This window comes from Actinia tenebrosa, unplaced genomic scaffold (genome assembly GCF_029948245.1).
Source record: "Actinia tenebrosa isolate PJP-AT-01 unplaced genomic scaffold, QUT_ActTen_1.0 PGA_scaffold5__44_contigs__length_20552954, whole genome shotgun sequence".
NCBI lineage: Eukaryota > Metazoa > Cnidaria > Anthozoa > Actiniaria > Actiniidae > Actinia > Actinia tenebrosa.
The window spans coordinates 9,704,634-9,732,628 of record NW_028292582.1 but is presented as its reverse complement, the minus strand read 5'-3'; the positions used below and the strand labels follow the sequence as shown (position 1 = coordinate 9,732,628).

At 38.0% G+C, this 27,995-nt stretch overlaps 3 protein-coding genes across 3 annotated transcripts; 1 reads left to right on the top strand and 2 right to left on the bottom strand.

The window, feature by feature from the left end:
- Positions 1–119: 119 nt before the first annotated feature.
- On the bottom strand, positions 120–6,826 carry LOC116301720 (protein FAM228B). The gene is made up of 8 exons (XM_089037961.1): positions 6,635–6,826; positions 6,403–6,552; positions 4,883–4,960; positions 3,693–3,791; positions 3,179–3,277; positions 1,952–2,032; positions 908–1,140; positions 120–555 (listed from the first exon to the last, which is right to left on the bottom strand). Exons 1-8 carry the CDS (start codon positions 6,737–6,739, stop codon positions 285–287), a joined length of 1,116 nt encoding a protein of 371 aa, XP_088894087.1. The 5' UTR covers positions 6,740–6,826; the 3' UTR covers positions 120–284.
- Positions 6,827–7,167: 341 nt separating this feature from the next.
- Positions 7,168–9,654, top strand: LOC116301721 (profilin-4). Its single transcript, XM_089038332.1, has 4 exons — positions 7,168–7,484; positions 8,415–8,549; positions 9,089–9,194; positions 9,488–9,654. The coding sequence occupies exons 1-4, from the start codon at positions 7,368–7,370 to the stop codon at positions 9,514–9,516; spliced, it is 387 nt and encodes a 128-aa protein (XP_088894458.1). The 5' UTR covers positions 7,168–7,367; the 3' UTR covers positions 9,517–9,654.
- A 66-nt stretch (positions 9,655–9,720) lies between these two features.
- On the bottom strand, positions 9,721–27,263 carry LOC116301713 (gamma-aminobutyric acid type B receptor subunit 1). The gene is made up of 17 exons (XM_089038331.1): positions 27,173–27,263; positions 20,955–21,012; positions 20,369–20,617; positions 19,715–19,852; positions 19,146–19,316; positions 18,765–18,866; positions 18,202–18,267; positions 17,673–17,861; positions 16,604–16,840; positions 16,087–16,150; positions 14,996–15,076; positions 14,395–14,545; positions 13,630–13,759; positions 12,284–12,391; positions 11,857–11,985; positions 10,727–11,059; positions 9,721–10,310 (listed from the first exon to the last, which is right to left on the bottom strand). The coding sequence occupies exons 3-17, from the start codon at positions 20,615–20,617 to the stop codon at positions 10,203–10,205; spliced, it is 2,256 nt and encodes a 751-aa protein (XP_088894457.1). The 5' UTR covers positions 20,955–21,012; positions 27,173–27,263; the 3' UTR covers positions 9,721–10,202.
- Positions 27,264–27,995: the final 732 nt, after the last annotated feature.

Below are 27,995 nucleotides of genomic sequence, written 5' to 3'. Positions count from 1 at the left end.
TTCAAATTTAAGTTTAAAATAATTTTAGATTGAAGAAAAATTATGGGGGTTTGCTTATCAAGTTAATTAGGGAAGGTATATTTGTATTTGGGGGGGGGGGGGGGGGGAGGGCAGGGGCAGGACTTTGGGGTACAGGTAGGGTAGCGTCGCGTCATCAGTAATAATTTGGACTTTTTTGGACTTTTTTTTTGCCCATAGGTACATCCCCACGAAAAAAGATATATAAAATAAACTACAGCAAAAAGGAAAATAAACTATTTTTTTAAATTCAGTGATTGATTAATTTAAAAACTAGCGCTGAGATTAAAATACTCAGGATAGTAGTCAAAACTACTAGCAAATGGTAATACATTGGGGATTCGAGGATGACAAGAGGTCCTCGTTATGCTTGGAAGTTCTGGCCATTCAAAGTCCACAGTTGAAGCATGTTTTTCGGGGTACTGTCTTTTCTTTTGTGCACGGAGTTCGACGTCAAGAAGTTCTAGGGATGCTTTGGATTGACTGATTTCTTCAAAGTCTATAGCGCCATGGTTTTGAGTGCCAATCATTCTTTGTCTGCAAAAAAATACCAAATAATATATCAGGTCTTATCAAAGTCGGAAAAATTTAAGAAATCCAGAAATCTGTTTCTGTTTTCGGTTAAACGCGAATAACGATTTCCATCATCATTTTGTGCAACTTCATTTTTAACCCCCCAGCCCCCCCCCCCCCCCCCCCTCAAAAAAATAGTAGAACCAAAGTGTGGTCTCTACTCAAACAAAAAACATTTACATGCAATTTTGAAGCAAAAGGAGATAGATGAGTGGACCTTAAGCTTTTATAGGGGAGGGGTGCACGTGCACCCTGTGCTCCCCCCTGGTTACAGCCCTGCATTGGTGTGGAGATTGCATTTATAGTGCAAACTTACCCACTACGCTTTCGTACTTCACTATCAATATCATGAAGCTGCATCCTAAGCCAGGTTTTACACTGCACACCATGTCTGCCGAGGGGTACCATAGGAGGACTAGGAAGATAAAGCTCTTCTATTTCTTTGTCAGTTTTAATTTCACCAGTCGCACATCGAATCACAGCTCTATCTTCATTTCTTTCGGTTTTTCTTTGGGCTATTAAGCAGTCATCTAATTCATGAGTTATAGCCTGTGGATCAATGAGACGAAAGGTTTATAAGAGAAAATCGAGAATTTTAAAACTTCCAAAAGCAGTGCATGTGGGAACCATATAACCCCACCCCACCCACCTAAATCGGGCAACGTAAGATGACACGTTCCTGGGGGGGGGGGGGGGTACTCTTGTCCGTTTAGGGTAGGGATGTGCCGCTGAGCCCTCTGAACCCTGACCCTGTTCCAGAGTAAAATCCCTGAAATTCATACCCTGTTCCAGAGCAAGATCTCTGAAAACCATACCCAGTTCCTGTATGTGAAAATAGATACCCTGTTCCAGAGAGGAGAGAGAGTAATTTCACATACACTGTCCCAGAGCGAGCGCGATTTTATATACCCTGTTCCAGAGTAAAATCGCTGAAAACCATACCCTGTTTGTTTCAGGGTTCAGAGGACTCACACCGCACATCCCTACCCTAAAGGAGCAAGAGTACCCCCCTCCTGGGAAAGAGGGAGGGCTGAGAAGCTTTATTACCTAAAGCGAACTTCTTAATTAGGCTGCGTTCATAATGTATGGCAGAGGGGGGCCAGCAGGTGAAATTGAGGGGGGATCTGGAAAATTTTGGTAGGTGAAAGGGGGGGATGGGCAAATTTTTATCAGACAAATGGGGGGATGCACAATTTTTGGAAGAAGCTACAAGCCTTGCTTAGGGGAGATCATATTTCTTTGCATGACTTTAAGGGGGGGGGTGTTAAGAATTATTCTGGGCATTTTAAATTTTCACCTGCCCCCCTCCCTCTGCCATAAATTATGAACGCAGCCTTAGTATATTAATTATAACACTGACCTTGAGCGGTGCTGGTCGGTTGGCATTCAAGAGAAGTGGGTCATATTCCTCAGATGATATCACATCAAGGAACACTACACCCTAAAATCAAACATTATTTTTATAACATTATTAAAGTGTTACTACGACGAAAATCACTCAAACTTGGATTCAGCTGAAACTTCCTAAGAATACTCTTTAAAGGTCCAATAATCACTGTATGAAGTGTTTTCTCGATATTCAGTATGAAAGTATGATATTTTCACGATTATTTTTTGGAGTCTGTGACATCATACACTCAACATCAAACATTGCTACATATATTTCTTTGTATATAAATCCTTAATTTATTTTATTCCTATGAAGCCCAAAGGGTGGCTAATGTGCTTATTTCACATTACTTGTGACTATAATTTATATTTTGGGGTGTTTGGGTATTTCTTTCTCCCTTTACTACTGATATTTTGATCATAAACTACAAAGAAATGTATGGAGTGATGTTCGATGTTGAGTGTATGACGTCACAGACTCCAAAAAATAATCGTACTGAATATCGAGAAAACACTTCATACAGTGATTATTGGACCTTTAAAGAGTATTCTTAGGAAGTTTCAGCTGAATCCAAGTTTGAGCGATTTTCATCGTAGTAGCACTTTAAAATTAGTAAACAACACAAAGTTAGCTACAAAAAAAATATAATCTCCTAGGGGTGGGGAGGGTAAAAATCTGGACATTGCTCCCCCTTGCAAGGGTGATTTGAATTTCCTAGGGGTGGGGAGGGTAGAAATCTGGATATTGCTCCACCTTGGAGGGGTGATTTGAATTTCCTAGGGGTGGGGAGGGTAGAAATCTGGACATTGCTCCCCCTTGGAGGGAATATTTGAATTTCCAAGGGTTGGGGAGGGTCTGAGGAGGGCAACTTTATTCTGTAGTTCCAGAAGATATCCATACAGCTCCCCATAAGAGGAGAAAATAAAATTGCTAATGATGGGGAAATTTGGAAGGAAACACAGAACAATGTAGTTCCAGAAATTATCCATACCCACCCCACAGAGGATTTTGGAATTTCCGAAGGGGGGGGGGGGGGGGGTCAGAGAAAGAACAAAAATTACAGAGTTTGTATGGAAGAAAATTGGAATTTCAGGGGGTAGGGGTGTGTCTTAAAAAATTCCTCCGTGGGGGAGGGGGAATGGATAATTTTTGGAACTACACAAACAAAATAAAACACTTTTATATTTCATATCTTACCTTCTTATTACTGTAATCTAAATATTCTTTATGCAATTGTCGTTTTCTTTTATCTAAATTCTTGTAGTTTTGTCCATTCATTTCATTATCAATTTGGTGCTTAAGAAAAATACATACATAAAAAATCAGTAAAAAATTCAACAAGCTAGTTATAGGCCATTATATATAAACTCCACAAAGTTTGAAGTACTGTTTAATAAACGAGCAGTAGTGTTTTATCAGGTATAAAACACAAGGCGCAGCCGAGTGGTTTTAGACCCGATTAAACACGATCTGCAAGTTTATTAAACGGCTTAAAAAACTCATGATGTATGTTCTCAAATTGTACATAATTCTTTAAAAAATAAACCAAGTTTGATAGAGAAAATCTAAGTATCAAAGTTTATGCAAATGAAGACAAATCTATATCAGATATAAAACCTCCTTCATGGTCATGATTTCTATTGTGTTTCCTTCATGAATTATGAATGAGTTTTTTAAGAGTAAATAATACTTAAAAGAGTTTTGTAGGTACCTGGATTGGTATAAACACACGTTCACTCCATTTTTTATGAAGCATTTGTTTCTTTCTTTTGTCCAGGAAGGTCTTGTGGTCAAGGTATCGTTGAACATCCTGAAATATTAATAAGTCACATCATAAGGTGTTAATAATGTTTTTATAATAATAGTATAAGGTTGAGCATGGTATATCATGAACCATTAAGACCAATACTGTGTTCTGTTTGCCAAAGCCAATAATTAGCAGAGATAAAACTGCCAATTGATCTAAATAATATATGATATGTGAACGACAAATTCAATAATTGTTTTATTGTGTTTGTATACACACAGGTGCCAGGTCTAATATTTAAAAGTGAAATCACCCTCAATAGATCTTATTCGTGGTGTGACAATGTTTTCCCAATTCAGCGTGACGAACCTCCAGGGGATTCATATTCTTTTGTTTTTACTCTTCGAAAAATTCATGAGTGTCCCAAAGGATACAAAAGGAATAACGATGATATCCCGACGAGTTTCAAAACAATAGCTCTTCATACCCCAAGAGGTTTGTCACGTTGAATTGGGAAAACATTGTCACACCACGAATAAGGTCTATGCCCTTGGTTAGTCTGGTGTTCAATCAATAGACCTCTTTACCTTGGGCGTAATGTTTTCCCATTTCAAATCACATGTCATTTCTTATAGTAGTGTATAGAGTAAGATCCTTTGTTTGATTGTTGCCGATACTCATATGTCTTATTCTCATGTGCAACGATTTAAACAAAGAATTACTTGTACACTCTAGGGAAAGACATGTGGTCTGAAATGGGAAAACATTGTGCCCAAGTTAAAACAGTCTATTGAGGTTTGTTTTGCAGAAAATATGGGACTGAAAAGTTCAGGGGGGAAAAAATTATTTGTGACCCTTATAAAACTTTAATTGGCTTGCATTTATGATAACTGCATTATTTAGAAAAAAACCCTACAAATATATTTTCAAAGTAATATATTTTACAATCATCACACTCCACAAAAGAGCTCTTCTGTGAGTCATACACAAAACCACTACATTATCTATGTACAACACTCAACCCGAAATATTTTGTTGATTCTACCCACAGATGAAGCATTTATAATAGGGGTGCAACTTGGAGAGCACTCCAGTAACAAGAATAAGTGTTACTCATTACAAGTTCCATAATTTATATCAATTTTTGCTCTAACCTTGACAAATGTGCCTTCATTGTCTAGTAATGTTGTATACATGTTTTTGGTGGCTCTTGATTCAAAGTCTGTTCTTTCCTGCAAAAAAAATAGTATTACAATTTTCTGTTAGGGCAAACTTAATTTGGAGCCAAGCTCTGTTGAGCTTAACCCCTTCCATGATAGCTTAGGAACTTAGATAATATTGACATAGATAAATTTAAGTTTTGTAAAAAAATCATATAGGTGGTAGTCCAAGGACTAACTTCCAGTTCAAGGATTCTCAAGAATACTCCTTTTTACTGAGTTCCATTCAGTAACCACGAATAATAGTTCCTAGCAATCTCGTACCCAGAGCCTGAGTTTCTTTCGGCCTGCGGCAAAAAACGAGGGCTCTGGCATAATCCATTTTTGGCGCATGCGCAGCTTTCCAGAAGTGAAACATAATCAATGAAAATCATGCTTTCAAACAGAGTTCTCTGTTTACTTCCGATCAAAATAAGAATTAGAAATTGGGAACATATTTTTTAAATTTTTTGCAAGTCTTTTAACGTATACGCTCTTATACTGGAAGTCCAAGAAATCCTGGTCTCAAAAAATGGATTATGCCAGAGCCCTCGTTCTTCGCCGCAGGCCAGAAGTAACGCAGGCTCTGGGTACGAGATTGAGTTCCTAGCGGAGGCTGGAGTTTCCGCGCATAGCAAAACTACAGTTTATCATGCACGGTAACTCCAGCCTCGGCTAGGAACTATTATTCGTGGTCACTGAATAGAACTGTAAAAAGGAGTATTAATTACTCATTCATTATTCAAAACTATTATATATACATACGCATGACATTTTCACTAAAGAACATCCAGGGTTACTTCCCATGGAAACCCCCTTTGTGAGATCTCCAATCATGTTTTTTTAAGCTCAGTAGGATAAAATTAAAACCCTGCTTTGTGAGATAATTTCACAGGCTAAAAAATTGGCTGCTATTTTTTAACCCCCCTTTTTAAAATTCTGGATTCGCAACTGATTTTGAAACAAAAATTAATAGCAATATTAAAAACTATTGATAATGATAATGCTAACAAATTAATATTTTTCACGTTAGAATTGCCATTGGGAGGAGCCACAGAGAGAGGATTGGGGAACTGAGTTCCCCTTCCCCCCCAAAAAATATAAACTACTTTTTCAAGTCTCGCAGCCCACACTTCTTAGAAAACTCTTATAAATGCTCAGTAGATTTACTTGAAAAAATTCTTTAAATATTTCATTATTCCTTCTTTAACTAAGAAAATATCTTTTGGAATAAGATAAAAAGAATAAGTAGTGTTAATCTTATGATAATATAAAGTCACTCAAGTTTAAAATAAGTAAGCTTAATAAAGTTTATACAGTTGCTAAGCTTGAACTAGATGCTACTTGGCAAAAATTACAGATGCTATTGTAGCTTTTTAAGAAAACATACATAAAGCCATATCGAATTTTAAACGGCCAGTTAAATAATCCACAAAATACAATAAGACGATAAATCATACTTGATCTAAACTTACTTGAATATTACGAACCGACTTCTCACTCAACCAGTTTTGGATCCTAAAAGTTTGTTCTGCCACGCTTTGATCTCGTCTCTCTGACGCTTCTTCTGGAGTCTTCGAACGAGTCATGGCTGAGTTTGATCTCCTGTGGGCTCGTTTTTTATCCTGAACATAGAAAAACAGTATAACTTTAAGACCTTGAAGAATTTTTCAATCATTTTTAGTCCTAATTGTGAGGAGCTTTCACCTTGAGAGACTCGATGTGACCAGCGCTTTCAACTAAAATATTATCGATAATTTCCGGCGTGTGGACCGAAATTCTACCATTTCCAGATCTTCTTCTTCTAGACATTTTGAGATCGAATAATGTTTTGAAAAATCTGGTTGATTTATGTTGTCACGGAGCCCAAGATTCGTAAACAATGGTTCAAAATATTTAGAGAAGAATGCAGACCACAATTCCACGGGAGAATGCGCTTTTTTTGCACGTGTTAATTTACAAAATAGTTTCCATAACGACAAGGACGCTTAGGAACAAAATTGGTGATTGTCAGGGGAGGGGTAAAATGTGCTTTATGCAATCACTAATAAAAAATCTTATTTTCTGTTCTATAGCTTAAAATACCAACTATGATCTATACACAAATAAGTGTCATCGATATATAGTTCCTTTTTTGACATTGGATGGATATTAAAGCAAAAACAAAAATTAATTATAAATGTAGCTCTTCCTCACCCCCCAAAGTAGTACTAAATTTTTAGTTTCTTTCAGCGCCATCTTGAATTGTCACGATATACAAAATCATTTGTCAAAATTCGCTGGATTATTGAGAAGAAATATGACTTAAAGACATAAATAATGCAGAATGCTGTTACCAACAGGCTGAAGAAATATTTTATAGCAAAAAAATTATAAATTTCGGCGAAGAAATAGTAGAAAATATTTTTTGTAGCAAAAGTTTGGACTAAGTTTACGACATATGAACCAACTACAAACATTACTGCATGACTCTCTGGTCGCTACGGGACATGTGAAGAACTGTGCTATCATCCGAAGAAAGGATACGACCTTGAGAGCAAGTTCTGTTGGCTTTCATGTAAGTGAAATCTGTTTTTAATCAATCTATTCTTGTTTTTAATATAAATAAAGGGAAGTTTCTTTTTAAAAAATGCCTGGAACTAGGTCCCTTATCTTTTTTTATTTATTTAATTTAAAATTTTTTTTGGGGGGGAGGGGTGAGAAGGGACTGAATGTAGGCTAAAGAATTTGAAATTTTCTCTGGGAGGCGTGGGGGCCCCAACTTCCACCTTCAGCACCATACAACATCATAAGAATCATCCAACACCTTCATGTAGCTACCCAATATTAACTGCAACAATATTAACAAACAATGGCCGATCTGTCACGAGTCATGATCACAGACCATTGGCAGATATCGGAGTTGCACTCTATTGCCTTCAGGCAATTGTTACATTTGGGTCAGTTTCTATACATTTCATTGTGTCGACCCAAATGCCTCGACTTGAACCAATTGTTTGAAGGCAACAGAGTGTAACTGCGATATCTGCTATTAGTTTACTTTTCTTTAAAAAAACTTGTCATCGCCAATCACCACCACAAAGTACATGCAGCAGTGACGCAGCTCAACAGTGTTGAAATGAAAGCATGTGTTAGCTTAGTCATATCTTGTTTCTCGCTCAACATTGTTGGACATTTTTCAATCTGTGGCTGTTACGGGGACGGGGGGACATTGTTGACATTTTTCAATCTGTGGCTGTTACGGGGGCTTAGGCAGAGGTGCCAAGGGGACCAGGACCCTCCTTTCCCTTAATGACAACAAAATGGCAGCTTTAAGTTTTAGAATATATATGATATTTTTCAAAAAATTTTGGATTGGCCCCTCAAATGGCCCCTTCCTCCTGTGAAAAATCCTGGTTTCGCCCCCCATTATTCTTTTAAGTCCTGGCAGATTATCTCCTTTTTACGGTGTTAGGTGCATAGCTGATCTTGTACTTTTTTCTTAAAGCCATCACTTGACAATATGCATGCTATTGCCAATGCATTTATCAATCCTAGCGGCGCAAGAAAGGATGGACTGAAGTTTGAAGATGTTCTTTACGAGTGCGTTAGAGCTGACAAGTTTTCTTTGTACGGGAAGCATGTAAGTTTTTGTTTTAGTTTTTCTTTCATCCTTTCTTCCATCCTTTGTTTCTCTTCTTTTTGTTTCTCCTCTCATTCTGTCTTCTTTCTTTCTTTCTTTTTTTATTTGGTGGCTGGGTGGCCTAGGGCTTAACCTCCTTTCTCCTGCCACTGTGGTCTGGGTTGGATCATATGTGAGTTGAGTTTATTTGAAGTGTTGTTCTTGCCCTTACCACAAGGACCAACCCCCCACACACGGAAAAGGTCCAGTGGCATCCACCTGGTATTTTTATTAATTATACTATCCAATTGCTTATTTGTAAATGAAAAAATAGATGCATGTTGTACTGGTCAAATTCTCACTTAAATTTAATAGAATATATTGCATAGTATGTGTTGAGTTTTCTGTGGAGCAGCAGCATATTTTGGTGGGAAAATATATTTTATTGACATTATGTAACTCTTGCTCCCCACAAAGTGGGAAGGTGAATTAGGTCACAAGGACAATCTTGCATGTGGCTTATCTATCAGAAAACAAGCTTTACCTTATTTTATCCCCAGGAAAGTTCAGGAATAGTGGTTGTCAAGACTGCAACTTTGTTTGTTGTTGGATTGTATTCTCCTGAGATGAGCCCAAGTATTTGTGTTGAAGCTGTTGAAAAACTGGGTAAGTGTCATTTTCTTGTTTTCTATTTTTTTTTCCTTCATCCTTCTTTTCCTTGCTTTACTTTTCCTTTCTTTCTAATTGATACTTCCTTCCTTCCATCCTCTATTGCATTTTTCTTCCTATTCTTTTCTTTTCTTTCTTCCATCCTTTCTTTGATTCTTCCTTCCTTCCTTCCATCCTCTATTGCATTTTTCTTCCTATTCTTTTCTTTTCTTTCTTCCATCCTTTCTTTCTTCCTTCCTTCCTTCCTCCCTCCCTCTAGCTAACTGCATTCTCTCTTTTTCCTTCTCCAGCTGATTACTTCAGAGAAAAGGCCAAATAAAACAATATTAAGAAAAAAAGAAAAACGAAACAAGTAAACAATTTGATCATTTATGGAAAATATTTTATTGTTAACATATTTTCATTGCTACTGTTCTTCTGTTGTTTTTGTACATCAATAAAGTTGATATAATAAACAGCTATTTGCATTAGGGTGTGCACCATCCACCTTACATTTTTGACGGTTTGACTTTACATTCCTGAAGACCCTGCATACGTTCCCGACATAGCTTTTTTGGTACATCAAAAAAGTTGATATAATAAACAGCTATTTGCATTAGTGTGTGCACCATCCACCTTACATTTTTGACAGTTTGACTTTACATTCCTGAAGACCCTGCATACATTCCCGACATACCATTGAACATAGTTAATCGATTGAATTCAATCCCATGAATTCAATCCCAAATCATCAATAAGCTTGATAACAATCGATTCCATCTCACTCCCCGCCTTTGGAATCACCAATGTGCAGATCTCCTCGTTAAGCCGATCATCGGGTACAAGTACCTCAACTAAGGCCACACGCTTAATATCTGGGCTAAGGGACAACACCCTATCCACCTCAACAGGGTAGATTTTATCAGTTACTCTGATATTTCTTCGTGCATACGACCACAGACATGAATCAATATTTCTCCTTTCTGTCTTGGGATCTTTAAGACAGCCACAGAAGCCAATGTTACTTCAGCTATCTTTGTTTCCACTGTTTGTCTGTTTGTCATCAGTTGGTGCTTGACTGATGTTGAAAGAGCTGACATTCGACACACGGCCTGCATGTTTGAAATGATAGATCTGTAATAAAAAAACTGCCTTAGTCAACAGAATGTCAAAAAAGGTATCTTTATTTGTTTGAGGTAGTTGCAGTAAAGAGATCAGCAATAGCAGTAGCAGCTGTACAGTAGCAGAAGCAGTAGCAGTTGCAGTAGCAGTTGCAGCATCAGCAGCAGCAGCAGCAGCAGTAGCAGCAGCAGTACCAGTACCAGCAGCAGCAGCAGTAGCAGTAGCAGCAGCAGCAGCAGCGGTAGTGTCAGCAGCAGCAGTAGTAGACGCAGCAGCAATAGCAGCAGTGACAGCATCAGTGGCAACAGCAGCAGAAGAACTAGCAATAGCAACCACAGCAGAAACAGTAGCACTAGCGACAACAGTAGTACGTTAGGACCCTCAGTATATAATGAACCAGTAACCATAGTAACTATCCAGTAACATACCTTTGGAACAAACAAAAGGCAGATAGTTGACGTGCTGCACACGTACACAGTAATCCTCGAGAGAAGATGCCTCGTTGGTGAATGGTTCATAAAATATTCCGTAAATATCGCCAGCGTTGAGAACATAAACACATTATAAACAGCAAGTGCAATACTCTTGGAGTCATTCAAGGCTGGATGTTCTACGTTCCGTGTCTCCCAAGCCAGGAACATGCCGAATAACAACAGAAGACCTTGATAGCAGAGAAGACCAATCAACCACTTGGAGTAATACAGTGAATGACATTTATAAGTATAGATATCGTAGATAATATCTTCATTCTGTGGTTTGTGCTGTCCAAATAAGAAAATATCGTTAAAAAAAAAACTTTATCATATAAAGAGGAGTGCAACTGAAACTTTTTTATTCCAAGGTATCTCTTGAGTCAGCCATGCCCTGACTTAGAACAGCCCAGCGGTTGTTTCAGGGTTCTATCTGTGAGTTAGCCGTACCCTGACTTAGATCAGCCCAGAGGTTGTTTCAGGGTTCAATCGTGTGAGTTAGCCATGCCCTGACTTTGATCAGCCCAGAGGTTGTTTCAGGGTTCAATCGTGTGTTAGCCATGCCCTGACTTAGATCAGCCCAGAGGTTGTTTCAGGGTTTGATCTGTGAGTTAGCCGTGCCCTGACTTAGATCAGCCCAGAGGTTGTTTCAGGGTTTGATCTGTGAGTTAGCCATGCCCTGACTTAGATCAACCCAGAGGTTGTTTCAGGGTTTGATCTGTGAGTTAGCCATGCCCTGACTTAGATCAGCCCAGAGGTTGTTTCAGGGTTTGATCTGTGAGTTAGCCATGCCCTGACTTAGAAGAGCCCGGAGGTTGTTTCAGGGTTTGATCTATGAGTTAGCCATGCCCTGACTTAGATCAGCCCATAGGTTGTTTCAGGGTTTGATCTATGAGTTAGCCATTCCCTGACTTAGATCAGCCCAGAGGTTGTTTCAGGGTTTGATCTGTGAGTTAGCCATGCCCTGACTTAGATCAGACCAGAGGTTGCAATTATTTCAGGGTTTGATCTGTGAGTTAGCCATGCCCTGACTTAGATCAGCCCAGAGGTTGTTTCAATAGCATAAACTCAATATAGGTATCGCTTACTTGTCCATCAATTTTGCCCAGGATGCTCTCTATAGGATCTGCAATCTGCCATACTAGCAATACAACAGCGTTGCCCAACCAGTACACCAATAAACGAAAGAAAAGGAAGTGGTTATCAAGGCTACCAATCTGTTCAAAAAGAATTAAAATAGCTCCTTACAATTGGCGTAATGTTTTCCCATTTAAGACCACGTGTTATTCTCTTTGAATAAGATTCGTTGTTTAAGTTGTATCCATATTCATGTGTCTTCTCGTGCGCAACCGTTAAACAAAGAAATGATACTCTAGAGAATGACACATGGTCTGAAATGGAAAAACATTCCGCCCAAAAGCTGAGAGGTTTGTTACGCATCACAACAGAGAAAAACTTAGCTGCTTGCATCAATAAATATCGCCATATTCATGAAACAAACTAATCTAGTCGTACCTCTTTCTTAAGTTCTGTGTTGGTGAAAATCTTGTATACACGATACGTCTTGGCGAACATGCCACCAAACGCGAACGTGAATCCCGTGGATAGGGACCAAGACCGCAGCTGATAAAAATGACGACGAGAAAATATTTTTAATACGTTTTTTTGCTCGATTTTTCTTTTGGTTTCCTTTTGGATGTCCATGTCAGAAACATATTTCTTCTCCTCTCTCTTCCTTACTTTCTTATGAATAATCAAACAATAATAAAGAGAAAATAATAACAACAGCGACAATATTAGGAACAGGAACAACAACAACAGCAGCTAGCTGCAACAACAACAACAGCAGCTGCAGCAACAAGAGAAGCAGCAATGCAACAACAAAAACAGTAGCAGCAATGACAACAGCAACAACAACAACAGCAACAAGGGAAGCAGCAATGCAAATAACAGTAGCACTAGCAATAACAACAACAACAGCAACAACAACAACAGCAGAAGCAGCAGCAGCAACAACAGCAACAGCAGAAGCAACAACAGCAGAAGCAGCAGCAGCAGCAACAACAACAGCAGCAACAACAACAACAACAACAACAGCAGCAACAACAACAACAGCAGCAGCAACAACAGCAGAAGCAGCAGCAGCAACAACAACAGCAGCAACAACAGCAGAAGCAGCAGCAGCAACAACAACAGCAGCAACAACAACAACAACAACAACAGCAACAACAACAACAGCAGCAACAACAGCAGCAGAAGCAACAACAGCAGCAGCAGCAACAACAGCAGAAGCAGCAGCAGCAGCAGCAACAACAACAGCAGCAACAACAGCAGAAGCAACAACAGCAGAAGCAGCAGCAGCAACAACACCAGCAGCAACAACAGCAGAAGCAGCAGCAGCAACAACAACAACAGCAACAACAACAATAGCAACAACAGCAGCAGAAGCAACAACAGCAGCAGCAACAACAACAGCAGCAGCAGCAGCAGCAACAACAACAGCATCAACAACAACAGCAGCAACAACAACAACAACAACAACAGCAACAACAACAACAGCAGCAACAACAGCAGCAGAAGCAACAACAGCAGCAGCAGCAACAACAGCAGAAGCAGCAGCAGCAACAACAACAATAGCAACAACAACAATAGCAACAACAGCAGCAGAAGCAACAACAGCAGCAGCAGCAACAACAGCAGCAGCAGCAGCAGCAACAACAACAGCAGCAACAACAACAATAGCAACAACAGCAGCAGAAGCAACAACAGCAGCAGCAACAACAACGAAATAATACAGAGCAAACAAACAAACAAACAAAACCATTTACACCCAGGACTATTGATGGATAATTGTTTCCTACCAAGCATATAAAAGTTTGTCCTCTTGAGAGCTGAGAGCCATGGATGGTGGATAGAAGTACGTCTACATAGCATAACATACAGCCAATCACCGTGATGTTGTTAAAATGAGGTGACGACATCTTGATATACCTGGAAATACAGGGGAAACAGCCATGAACACCCTAATGGCCGGAGTATGCATCGTTTTACTCTCAATCTCGATATCAATGTCCAGCTCAATCTCAATACACCGATCTCGCATTAATCGTGCTACCTCCCTAGTTCCCTAGTTACTGTTGCTACGTCGGACAAGCTGAAATATACTTTAGATATACAGCATGGAACAGACACCGATTTTTCAAGATCGTAAATGTCTGTCGTAAAATCGATGCATTCTAAAGGTACATAAAAAATCCTTACTAGTGATTTTAAAATCTTATGAATTCTTTATTATTCTGTATATAATTCTGTATTATTCCATTGGGAAAACTTTGCATTGTTTGTGTGAACACTTCAGCATAGCCGGGATCGGTCTATTCCGAAACGAATCTCCATCCCAATCTAAGTTTTTAAAATATTTTTGGTTTTCAATTTTTAATTTTTTTTTTTTTTTTTTTTTTTTTTTTTTTTTTTTGAGATTAAGAAATTTTAATTTCAATCTCAAATCAATGAATGGCAATCGCAGTCGCAATTTTTCAAACTCAGTCCCATTCATAATTTAAATCTTTAATCTCAATTTCAGTCTTAATCTTCATTGTGATATGCATTTTATTCTTGATTCAAACCTGTGCTTCCTGTAGTAATAATTAAAGGCCAGACAGCAGAGGCAGAATAAAATGCCACTAGACGCAAGACATATGAAGGCGACTGTCACCGCCGTGGATTCTCTGTAGATTTTGATTTTGTGCGTGGTACCCGACACTGGGACGTGCCCATCTACAAATCAATGTTAATAAAGAAAAAAGTATCAAAGTTGAAAATAGATCCTTTACGGCGGCCAACTTGAATTCTGGGATACCAAGAAAAACTTAGAAATTGTTTTTAAGTCATGGTGTTTTGTATATTTTTCCAACTACCAGCAAATCCAATGGACGACAATACGGCGGCCATCTTGGATCGCAATGCATCATGGGGCGTCCAGGGGGCAAATAAAGCTTTGTTACAGTAATAACGTCGGTTGATATTAACAGCTCACCACAAGAGAATACAACAAAAGATGAATAAAGACGGCACATCGATCACCTTTACCCATAAAAGAAAGACAATCACACACAACTCTATATATTTTACGTCATCTTCGTTTTGTTTTGCCCCCTCGCAAGATGGCCGCCGTATCGTCGAAGTAGACAATTAATAATTGTGATTTGTAGATGTGCTTCTCACTACCTTGCCACAGGAATCCCGGACTGCTTAGATTCAGTTTTCGTTGACGAGCGTCATAGAAACCCACTTCTCGTTTGTTCCCACCTAAAGATAACACAAGAGCTAGAGGTAAGTCGTTTTTGATCTTCTCTTGTCAAAGGACAAAACAAAAGAATTTCAATCTCCTGAGAATTGGAAACCCTTTGTTATGTCCTCCAAATAGACCTTTTTCGAATTACTCAGGCTTAGCCTCGATTTTGTGCAGAATATTCACGTGTTCCAGTCAAGGTCCGTCAAGTTTCAAAGTGTTCGTATTGTTGAAGTTGTGCATTCTTTACTTTACCGTTGGTATTTATGAATATTTAGACACTGATTCGAGGTTAACCCTGTGTAAATGAGTCTGTAGTCAAGGAACACAGTGGTAATTTGGAATTCGAAAAGGGTCTATTGAGCTGCATTGCAACGGACTGTAAGGGTCTATATATTGCTAAATCCAAAAACCGTGGGCACCTAAAAATATTCCAAGAAATCTCCTTAACCAATCAGAAACAATACTTGCAAAGATATGAGTTTCTTTCGACCTTTTTGAAAACATTCTTGGGCAGGCATGAGTTCTCTACCAGAAAAGGTTTTCTTACAAAATTCACACTTGTCACTCCGTGGAACCAGTGTTAATAGACCTCCTCGGCTCGGGCGTAATGTTTTCCCATTTCAGACCACGTGTCATTCCCTAGAGTGTAATTTCTTTGTTTAACGGCTGCGCTCGAGAAGACACATGAATATAATAATAATAATAATAATAATAATAATAATAATAATAATAATAATAATAATAATATTTATTTATACACGATAAGTTATATACAGCGTAGCTGATGTGGTCGTGTTCTAATCCTAGATACAACTCAAACAAAGAATCTTATTCTCTAGGGAATGACACGTGGTCTGAAATTGGAAAACATTACACCCGAGGTGAGGAGGTCTATTCCTATCTTTTCTTTGTTATTTGTTTCTGTTTCACTGATAAAGAGTTTGCACTTGCATTTCTGGCGTATGTGTAAAATTAATTCAAATTTTAAGATGAATTTCCATAATTATCCTGGAAGAAATTTCACCTTTGTTTTGCACAACTTTCACCACGATTTGCCTGTCTCCATACTCATCGAAGGTAACTCTTCCCTATAACAATAAATAATCAGAAAATAATTCCAAGTCAATCGTCCTTGCAAATTGCTAAACGAGAGTAGCACTTAAAGTGTACCTATAGCCTGAGCAGGGGCGTAGCGAGGCAATGTACCATATTCCCGCCAAATCCACAGGAATCCCGCGTGCATTACTTCAATTTTGGCGCCGAAAGCAAACTTTTGCCCCCCCCCCCCCCCCCTCTCCTCCCACGTTATTATGCACTTCAATTCAAAAAGCATCATCCTCAATAGAATGAAACGTGATCTGAAGTGGAAAATAAATGTCACGCCCAGATTAGAAAGATCTATAGGCCCCTTGTACGTGACGTCCACGCAGCTCAATTTGGAGGACAAAGCAAAAGAATTTTAATATCAAGAGTATCTATTGTTATGTCCTCTAAATTGAGCTGCATTCTGACGTACTGCCAGGTGACTATTAACGTCTTACCGACATTCCAGCAAAGTCAGTTTTCTGGAGAAGCTGTATAAAGATCGATAAAGCCATCTCATCCTTGTATCTCAATGACTCCAACGTCTTGTTGTATTTTGAAAGCAGCGGTATGGCGTTGTTGAGCATGCGCGCTAAACTCCATACGGCATCGTAGGTAAATGATGAATAATGATTTATGTTAAGGTTTCTTTTTAGAAGGTTCGCTTTGTATTCTCTGTAAAGGTCCTGAGCTGTCTATAAAAAGATAAAGAAATTAAGAGCTTTGATATACCATATTTGGAATAAGGGATTTGCACCATCATGTGACGGCAACATTGTTAGATGGCATGAACAACTACAATCGAAAGAATTCCGAAAGAATTCTATGCTACGTGCTGTAAGTCAGTACTGTACATTTCCCATTCATACGATAACCATTCTTATGGGAAGCCATTTCAATGTTACAGTATGTCGTACCGTGTACGTGCTGTGAGTCAGTACCGTATGTTCACCACTCATACGAAAACCATTCTTATGGGAAGCCATTTCAATGTTACGGCATGTCGTACCGTGTACGTGCTGTAAGTCAGTACCGTATGTTCACCACTCATACGAAAACCATTCTTATGGGAAGCCATTTCTATGTTACGACACGTCGTACCGTATAAGTGCTGTAAGTCAGTACCGTATGTTCCCCACTCATACGATAACCATTCTTATGGGAAGCCATTTCAATGTTACGACACGTCGTACCGTATAAGTGCTGTAAGTCAGTACCGTATGTTCCCCACTCATACGAAAACCATTCTTATGGGAAGCCATTTCAATGTTACGGCATGTCGTACCGTGTACTTGCTGTAAATCAATGCCGTATGTTCCCCACTCATACGAAAACCATTCTTATGGGAAGCCATTTCAATGTTACGGCATATTGTACCGGTATAGGTGGTGTAAGTCAAAATTGTATGTCCTTATGACCAGCCATTTCAATGTGAAGACATACCATTCTTATGAGAAGCCATTCCAATGTTAGGAAATACCATTATTATGGGAAGCCATTACAAGCAATGTTACGTTTCAAACTTACCAAATTAAACACTACAGAGTTGGTGTTAAGTGTCAGATCCAAGGGTGCTGTCTCGATCATATTACAAGATGCTTTTTTAAGCTGCTCTGGTGTGCAAGGCACATCATGTGTATCTTTCCACCAATCAGCACTGTACCATCCGACTATAAACCATACTATATGCTCGCCATAAAGACCCTCCTGATAGGCCTGTAAATAGTGATAAATGATTGAATAACGTATTAGACTCAGGAAGCCCAATCAAACTATTTTCATTTTTGGATGGTTGCATAGTAACTTTCTGGAGCGTATTGTAAAATTTTCCCATTTCAGATCCCGTGTCATTCTCTTGAGAATAAGATTCTTTGTTTGAGTGGCATCCATATTCATGCGTCTTCTCATGTGCAACTGTTAAGCAAAGAATTGATGCACTTCGGTCTTAGAATGCACTATTCAGTATGCAGTATGCACTATTCAGTATTCAACCTTTTTTGAAATAGCTGTAAGCCCAGGGTTTAGGAAAACGATACATACACGAACATTCACCGACCTGGCACATAGTTTGTCGGAACTTGTCTTCGTACATGAGAGCGATGATGATGCGAGCATCTTTGTCCTATGTAATATTTGATAAGAAAAGATAACTATCTAAAAACTAGTGTGAGCTGCGTCGGTGTTTCTAATGTAACAGTGATGATAAAATGGTAAATTAGACAATGAAAAGATGAAAAAACTTTCTGACGTTTCGGACGCTAGTCCTTCGTCGGAGTAGCGTCCGAAACGTCAGTAAGTTTTTTCATCATGCATTTCAAGGTGTATAATTTACCTTTTTATCATTAATATTTGATAACAGCAGTTTTTGTAACAGAATAGGCCAGGTATAAGTTCAAATTATTGGTCATCTTACGGGACGAGATTTAGAGAGGAGAAGTAAGAAGGAAATAATTGAATTCAAAAATTCCTCAGCATATACTGCCAAATTGGACTCGGCCTGTCAGCCTTTTCCAATTTTGTCAGTCCTCGGAATTTTTTTTCATCCAATTATTTCCAAATTGTACAGCATGTAATCCTAATATATACCTATACTTATTAGAATGGACGTATGCAACTAACCTTAAGCATTTTAATTAATGTCAATGGGTTTTCTCTAAATCCCTCTGATGTTAATAGTGTAATATTTTCTTCTTTCAGCAACGGCAGAAGATGTTCTTTAGTCTTAAGAAACGAAAATAAATTCAAAACATTTTTACATGATGCGGTAAGTGTTTTATTGATGGGGAACAAGCGTTCAATATTTACAACAGCATCAACAACTACAGCAACAATAACATCAACAACAGCAGCAACAGTAACAACAGCAACAACAGCAGCAGCAGCAACAAAAGCAGCAACAACAGCAAACGACAGCAACAGCGACAACAGCAGCAGCAACCGCAGCAGCAATAACAATAGCGAAAATAATGTGCAGCATTAAGATATTTATTTCATATTTACCATGACATAGATATCCAGCAATTGTGTAATCAAAGCCACTCTTTTCCAGTTAAACTTCTTCAGTATGGCAACACGGGCCGGATTTTCCATCGTTTCTGTCGGCGCCGTACGAAACACGTGAGGAAACTTGGCCTTGTTTGAAAATATTGGTGACGATATACTATACCCAACCTAAGAATTAAAAAAACATTTATAGCAACTGTCGTAAAAGTGGCGAAAATTAAAACCGTATTCTCAAATTTACTTTGCCCATTTCAGACCACGTGTCATTCTCTTAAGATTAGATTTGTTTGTTTGAGTTGTATCCATATTCCTGTGTCTTATCAAGCACAGCAATAAAACGTGGAAACGATAGAAGTAGCACGTGGTATGAAACTAGAAAACATTACTTAATATTGGAATCATTTGGCCGTAATGTTTACTCACTGCAGACCTCGTGTCATTCTCTTGAGAATAAGATGCTTTGTTTGAGTTGTATCCATATTCAAAGAAATGATACTCAAGAGAATGACCAGTGGTCTAAAAGGAGAAAACATTCAGTTTTAGGTAAAGAATTGTATAATAATCACCTGTACAGCCTTCCAGTATCTTGTTGCCTCTGCGACGGGTCGCGCGGCCAGCGAACATCCGGGACCAATGAATGCAATTTTGTGAGGAAGCTCGTCGACGAGGTCCAGAAGGGCACGTATTGCCGCTCCGCTCTCACACTGATGATATTATAACAGATGATACATGAATGGATAGGGAATAAATACTTATTTGGAGATCATGAAGAGAAAGAAGGATTGGACCAGGACCAGGACCTGGAGAAAGAGAAGGAGAAAGAGAAGGACAAGGACAAGGACAAGGACAAGGACAAGGACAAGGACGAGGACGAGGACGAGGACGAGGACGAGGACGAGGACGAGGACGAGGACGAGGACGAGGACGAGGACGAGGACGAGGACGAGGACGAGGACGAGGACGAGGACAAGGACAAGGACAAGGACAAGGACAAGGACGAGGACGAGGACGAGGACGAGGACGAGGACGAGGACGAGGATAATGAGAATGAGAATGAGAATGAGAATGAGAATGAGAATGAGAATGAAAATGAGAATGAGGAGGACGAGGACAACCAGAAGCAGAACCAGAACCAGAACCAGAACAATATAATGATGATCTGACATAGAAAAACAATACGCCCCTCCCCCCAAAAATGAGGGTTAGAGCGGTCTATTTACCATTGAGTCTCTCCACTCGTACCATAACCTATACCCCTTCAGTATCGTACTGTCATTATTGACATGATGAAGAGCCATCTCTAATGCAGGAATCACTCCTAAAGAACTCCAACCACCATCTGCCGATACGTTAACCCCAAAGAATGCGCCAATGTAAATAGTTTTATTTTGGTGTGCCTCAACGCTTAGTATTGGGTTCACTGAATTTATCAAAACGAATACTGCTATTACTTGAAAAGTGAATGCCATCTGAAAAGTAATGAAAATAAATGATTAAAATGAAATAAATAAAATAAAATAAAAAACATGGGTACCTTGAAATATTCCAGGAATGTTCTATTGTACTTTGGCCAATCTCAATTGAATTTCTAACCATAAGATAACGGTGTAAAATAACAGCAAGGATTCTGGTTGGTTAAAAAACAATCTTCAAATATTTCTAGGTGCTCACGGTTTTTCAATTTGCACCGTAAAATCTATTGTGCCGTTGTTACCCGTAACCACGAGAGCACTGATATTTTGAGGAGATTAATACGTGATTGGGCAAGCGCACCACGCGTTTTCGAAGTAAAGCAAACTATCTTACCTTGTTTTACCTCGACCTTTTTTATTCCACTTGAATCAAAATTGTAAGACTTTTCCACCTGTCATTTTGAAAGCAATTTTAAAGAAAAAAAGACATCCATCAAAAAGCGGAGCCGGCTTCTTTGTCAGGTATATATTGTATTTATGTATGTACTTTTTTTTGGCTTTTTCTTTTGTGACATTGAAATGATCGTTTACTCGTAAAGTGACTTGGCAAATGCAAGATTTATCTTAATGAAGCGTATAAACGTCGTATTTTTGGCAGCTGCTAACATCTGGTTATCAAATGCGTCAGTTTTGTATTCAAACGGGTTATTAAAGCTTTGTTATTAAAGTAAAATGTAAATGAGAAAAATGAAAATGATGGATGGATGGATGGATGGATGGATGGATGGATGGACGGATGGACGAATGGACGGATGGACGGATGGACGGATGGATGGATGGATGGATGGATGGATGGATGGATGGATGGATGGATGGATGGATGGATGGATGGATGGATGGATGGACGAATGGACGGATGGACGGATGGACGGATGGACGAATGGCTGGATGGACGGATGGACGGATGGACGAATGGACGGATGGATAAACATATGCATTTACAGATTAATCGATGCAATCATACATGAACAAAAAAGACTAAAAGGCAAATTTCTGTTTGAATACTTCAAAACAGACTTAAAAAAATAAATTGAATTAATAAATACAATTCATCAGAACTTCTTAAATTTCGATTCAATTAATATAACTTTTTTATGAGAAGAAAACAGAAATGACTTATACCAATAGCCTTTAGCTTAAAATAACCATTACAAAAAAAAAAAAAAGAAAAAAAAGAAAAAAAGAATAAAATTAAAAGACACTAAATATGAAGACAACGACAACAATGATTACCTCTCATGTACAACCTAAAATCTCGATATTACCAAGTCTCTATTCTCAGCCTTCACAACAGAATACTGATGGTATTAATGAGAACTGTGAATAAACATCTTTATATATTTTTTACCAAAACGGTAACAATATTAAAAGAATTAAAAAAATAAAAAAATAAAAATTAAAAAACACTGTTTACTGTTTACTATGCATTACCTTATTTTTACGAATTCTGTTCTGTTAAATCAAGCCGATCGAACAAATAGATGTTTTTATCGTACTTTACGTCGCCTCATACGAAATAGCTGTGAATTCAGTCGAAGTCACGAGTTCTTCCTCGCTGGTGGAAAAGGAACGAGTTTGTTTGCTTTCCGAGTCGTACTATTAATGAATGTATGTTCGAACAGGTGTCAATGTCGAAATGACTGAAGTTTGCTGTCATTTGTTTGATAAGGTTTTTTAGAAAGGGAGAATGAGACAATATTTAGAAGATATCCATTTATTATTATTTTTGTTATTGAAATCACACGAAGGAAAGAATAAGAAAGAAAGGAAGAAAGGAAGGAAGAAAGAAAGAAAGAAAGAAAGAATGAAAGAAAGAAAGAAAGAAAGAAGGAAGGAAGGAAAGAAAGAAAGAAAGGAAGAAAGAAAGAAATCCTTCCTTCGTCCTTCTTCCTTCCATTCACCTCCCTCCCTTCCTTCATCCCTCCCTCCTTCCTCCTCCTCCGCCCTCCCTCCCTCCCTCCTCCTGCCCTCCCCCTCCCTCCCTCCTCGCCTCCCTCCCTCCTCCTCCCTCCTTCCGTCCTCCCCCCCCTCCCTCTTCCTCCCTCCCTCCCTCCCTCCTCCCTTCCCGCCCTCCCCCTCCCCCTTCCTCCCCCCTCCCTTCCTCCCTCCCCTCCTCCCCCTCCCCCCTCCCTTCCCCTTCCTCCCTCCCCCCTTCCTCCCTTCCCCCTGCCTCCCTCCCCCTGCCTCCCTCCTCCCTGCCTCCCTTCCTCCTCCCCCCCTCCCCCCTCCCCTCCCTCCCTCCTCCCTCCCTCCCTCCCTCCCGCCACCCCCCACCCCCCCCCCCCCCCCCCCCCCCCCCCACGCGCGAGCCCACCTGAAGTTTCATCTTCATTTAACATCCTTATTGGACCCAATTCAATTACATTTCTATTTACTTTGAACATAAATAATAAAAGAACTGTCTTACACTGAACAACATTTACAAGCCAAATCAAATATGGTTGTGCTTGCTCTGGAACATTTGTGTTTATTTACGGCGACATCAAAAGCCTTAATTCAGAGTCTATTTTAACGCGTTCGAGATTCTTTACAAAAAATCTTTATTCAAGCGATCCATTCACCATTTTCTTTTCATCTTCTTTTGCAACTGCCCTATTTCACTATGACGTCACATCAAAACAATCCATTGTTTAAACGCAAAGGATCATGGTCGTCGGAGGGGTCAAATCAATTCATCGAAAATTGTTCTAAAACCCGTATCAATCCACGAAGAGAAGTAGAATAGCCAGCAAACGCTCAGAATATTTTTTAGTACATATTAACACATATTATATATGAAAACCAGGCCATTTTAGATTAAACTGTTTCGCTAGGAGCAAATAGACCTTTTCCGAATTGGCTTGGATGACCACGAAACAATGGTTTGAAGTCGAGATTTAACTTGATTCTTTTATTCACAAGTCCAACCTCGATTTGAAACCATTGTTTCGTGATCAGTCAAGCGAATTCGGAAAAGGCCTATTTTATTGAATTTTCTATTGGATTTGGCGATTCTATCCTCCACATAAACAAGCAGTGACGTCATAGTGAAATAGGGCAATTGTTTGTTGTTGTCTGTTGTTTGTTGTCCCAGGAAATAGAAAATATTGCCCGCTTTCGCAATTACTATCATTATTATTGATTAGATTTCATTTATCATTTATTATAATATTATCATTTTTATTATTGACTATCAATAATATCATTGTTATTATTATATCATTATTATTATCATTATTATTATTATTATTATTATTATTATTATTATTGCTGCACTCGTGCTTTAACTTGAGTTTGGATCATATGCTGACGCCATTCAGGGTGTCTTTTCATAGAACTTTACGCTATTCAATGAGAAACACATCTAAAACTTAATTCACGACATTTCAACCGGCATTGAATAATTAAAGATGGCCGCCGTAGCAGTAAGAGTCTATTGGGTTACATCATTCCTAAGCAAATACATGTCTTTAATCAAATACTACTAGAATCACTTCAATTATGAATTGAAGCCTTTCTAAAGAGATGCTCAATTACGTGTTTTACCGCGCTGATCAAAAAAACAAAAAACAAAAAACAAAACAAAACAAAACAAAACAAAACAAAACAAAAAACAAAAACTGACAAAAAAACGCGATGAGCTTATTCACTATTTTCAGCACACATTGCAAACCTTAGTTCACCTATTGATTTTTACGGCGGGAGGAAAGCCGGAGAACCAGGAGAAAAACACTCATGGCTTATGAGAGAATCAAACAAATTCAACATTAACTCTTTCCAAGCACCAGAAAGGAGAAATAGCTAAGAAAAACGGTTAAGATATGAAACATTTTACCGCATGACATAAAGACTTCACCTTAAATTGACATTTTCAAGAAAAAAACTTAAAACTTAATTTTTCAAACGTGACGCTAAATAACATTATGATGATTCTTCTTATCTATATTAACTGTATTAAAAATTTTATTCTATTTTCATTATTTATTTATTTCATTCTTTCTGCTTTATACTATTTTATTTTTTGTATTTTTAGAGTGTATACACTTATTTCAATAAAGTTAGTCACCCGAAAAGCTATAAAGCTGAGGCCGACCAGGATTATGAGTAGATTCATTTTACACGTTCAACCGCTTGATAACTGTTCATGGACTTGCGAATCTTTTACCGGTTACAGTCTCACCTCTTCTGAGCATCATCGAGCTGCAGTTTGTATTAAAAAAGCTTTGTATATATATGCTTTTTTTGATATGAAAAGTTTCCCATGATGCTCAGTGATCTCAGCTTTCTAGGTTTCTGGTGACTAACTTTATTGAAATAAGTGTATATATATTTCATTATTGTAAAGGAATTGAGATTTTGAAATGCGTTATTTTAAAATGGTTTTTATTAAAATATTCTATTAATATTATCTTGAATTAAAATGCATCAAAATGCGAGAAAAATAATAAATTTTGCATTTCAAATGTAGAAATTTTCTGAACCTGGAAAAAAATTTTTCATTCCTTGTTTATTTTGTTTTACTTTTGGGTTTTATTTTTAGAGTGAGTTAGCGAAAGCTAAGATCTCGTGGATCTGTACTATCTCATACCGCCCGGCTGTCAAGTAGAAAATCTGGAGAAACAATAATACAGTTAGCCTATTTATTTTTAGACCACCAACCTTGACAAAGCAGGTACCTAGGTGTGTGAATACTGAATGGAATACTGAATATATACCAATTAGCAAATTAGCATGTCGAAACTTCAAGCCAAAAGTAAAGAAAAGTATTCTGTATTCATAGCTAGTTAAATTAGAGATGTATTGACTACAATACACCTGTAGGTAAAATATAAGTTCTTGCCACGACGCAAGTGCACTAACAAGCAAGACTTGATGTTATTTTATCCCTAGCTCGGGTCCAATTCACGGACTCTCAGGGATTAGAGTTGTTTGTTGGTTCGCTCCTGTGCTTCGAGGATTTTTCAACGGGTTCTCCGGTTTTCCTCCCTTCTCAAAAATCAACTTCTAAATTACACTTGGAATCAAGTGGAACTAGAAGAAGTATTCTTTGGAACCACTGTTAGTTCTAGTTTATTTATTCTATTTCAATTATTTATTACAATCATTAGCTCATTCTAATCTTACATTTTAATATTCAAATCCGAATGAAATTTTAAAATCTTCGCAGATACCGGCAAAATACCGCCCGCTCAAACAGCCAATCAGAACGCACGAATGTTTAGGATACCGGAACGGAAAAAAATAATTTACTTTATAAAAACAACTAGATTTCCAATTAGTTTTAGAGAATTATAAAACGTTTCGGGTTCTTATATGGAATTTTAATAACTTATGAATCATTACAGGCACTATTCATTTATGTGTTGTGCTTGCCAGACTCAGCCATCTATTAAAATAAAATAATTCCAAGTAGTTGAAAATAAATAAATAACTGAATTCAGTAATTCTGTTTATATCATAATAATTCCAGCAACACAGACCCCAAAAAATTAAAAACAACATCGACAGCAAGTGCAGTTTTAACAGAAGTCATTAAAGATGCTAAAACAGAGAAAATCATATATTTATTTATGAATATTTAAAAAATAGGTTATTAAAAGACTTGAACGAGTGTGACGAATTTCTCGACGCGACTGGTATAAAAAAGATAAATGTAAACGCATTAAAAGCGACCAGAAAAGCATTAAAAGTATTCCTTTTGAAAGATGATATATACTAACGTTAAGAAGATCTAAAATACTAAATTAAGGTTGCTATTGATAAACGAAGCTTACGATTTCGTGCTTTTGAAATTTATGTTCATATAGTTATCTTGGGGAGAATAATTGAAGCGAAAGGTATTTAAAATTTCACTTTGCTCTCTTCTTTCTTCTCTCTCCTCTCTCTGCTCTTTTCTCTTTTCTCCGGTTTCCTCCCTTCGTAAAAATCAAAATGTGAGTTGAGCGTTGTGTGTTTTAGTTATAGAATGTAGCTGTAGTACGTGTGACGGATCCTCACGGGAGAGCCCTGTATGGGAATAGTGGTTGTAAGAAATTTGTTTTTCTTCTCTTTTCTCTCCTATTTCGCTCCTCTCCTCTCTTTATTTTCTTTCTTTCTTTCTTCCGTTCCTTCAATCTCTTTCTCATTTTTTCATTCTGTTCCATCCTATCATATAATCTATACTTCTATATTCATGATGAACGTCATTTCATTCTTTTAAATTCAATAAATTTTGAACAAGACAATATACCTAGTTTTAAAGATGATGAGCTAAGAAATTAATTTAAATTATCATTTTAACTATCATTATGATAGGTTTTTAAATACTTCTTGGGGGATCAATCAGCTCAGCAAAATACCCCAAGCCACTTCAGTTTATTTTAATAAAAACTAAAAGAGAAAAGAGTGAAGAGGGAAGAGAGAAGTGTAAAAGAGTAGGGAATATTAAAAAAAGCTTAACCTAAAGTGATTGATTGATTATGATTCTTTTCTAACCTGCTTGATTCGAAAGTCATGCCAAAAATTAATATCGCAAACTGCAAAAACTGTCGTGATAAGAACATGAAAAGCTGTAATAAATCACTCAATACTTACAATAATTTTGCTTCCGCAGGAACTGATATAACCTCCTTGTAGTAGGTTTACTTTTGTCATATAGAATGGTAAATGTGTTTTCAACGATTTCACCAGCTATATTTAATTCAAAACTCATCGAGTGAGTTGAAACAGGTGTTGGCACCCAGGTGAATTTGGAATCTCGGTGCGCAATGCATTGTTTGTCCAAGCGAAAATTTGCAAGTGTTTTCTATAATCTCTTGCCAAAACGAAATATTTTCTATTAACAACGACGAAATAGGCTATTTCTAAAATATATCTTGTATATTGTATATGTGTATGTCTTTCCATAGATGAGTGTTATTTTCTTTAATGTTGAGTGAAAAGCTAAGCTGTTGTTTAATGAGCCGATAACCTGCTGGAACTAGAAAAGATTTAGCTACGAGCAAAATGTTCGCTGATTGGCTAATTCCTTCAAACTGAGAGAAGCGAAATCACTAAGGACTTCAATGACAAAGCCAAGAAATGCTATTTTCATATCAAAGCTCCATTAGGGGGGGGGGGGGGGGGGGGGCGGCCTATGTGTGTCAAATTTGAAAAAAGAGGCTGCAATAATGTCCCGAGTGATTGACAGATTTTCTCATTTAATGTATACTGCTATTTTTGAAGACCACAGCCATGTCATTTTGTACAAGTGTAGCCTCGTATATAAGTCAGCTATTCGCAGATACCATATTAAAAAGTCCGGCAATTGAATCAGTTCATAAACATTGGTGTTTAATTCAATTCTCACTTTCTTCAAATTCAGTTGACTTTTAAAATGATTTGATATTAAACGAGGCTAAACCTATGCAATGAATAG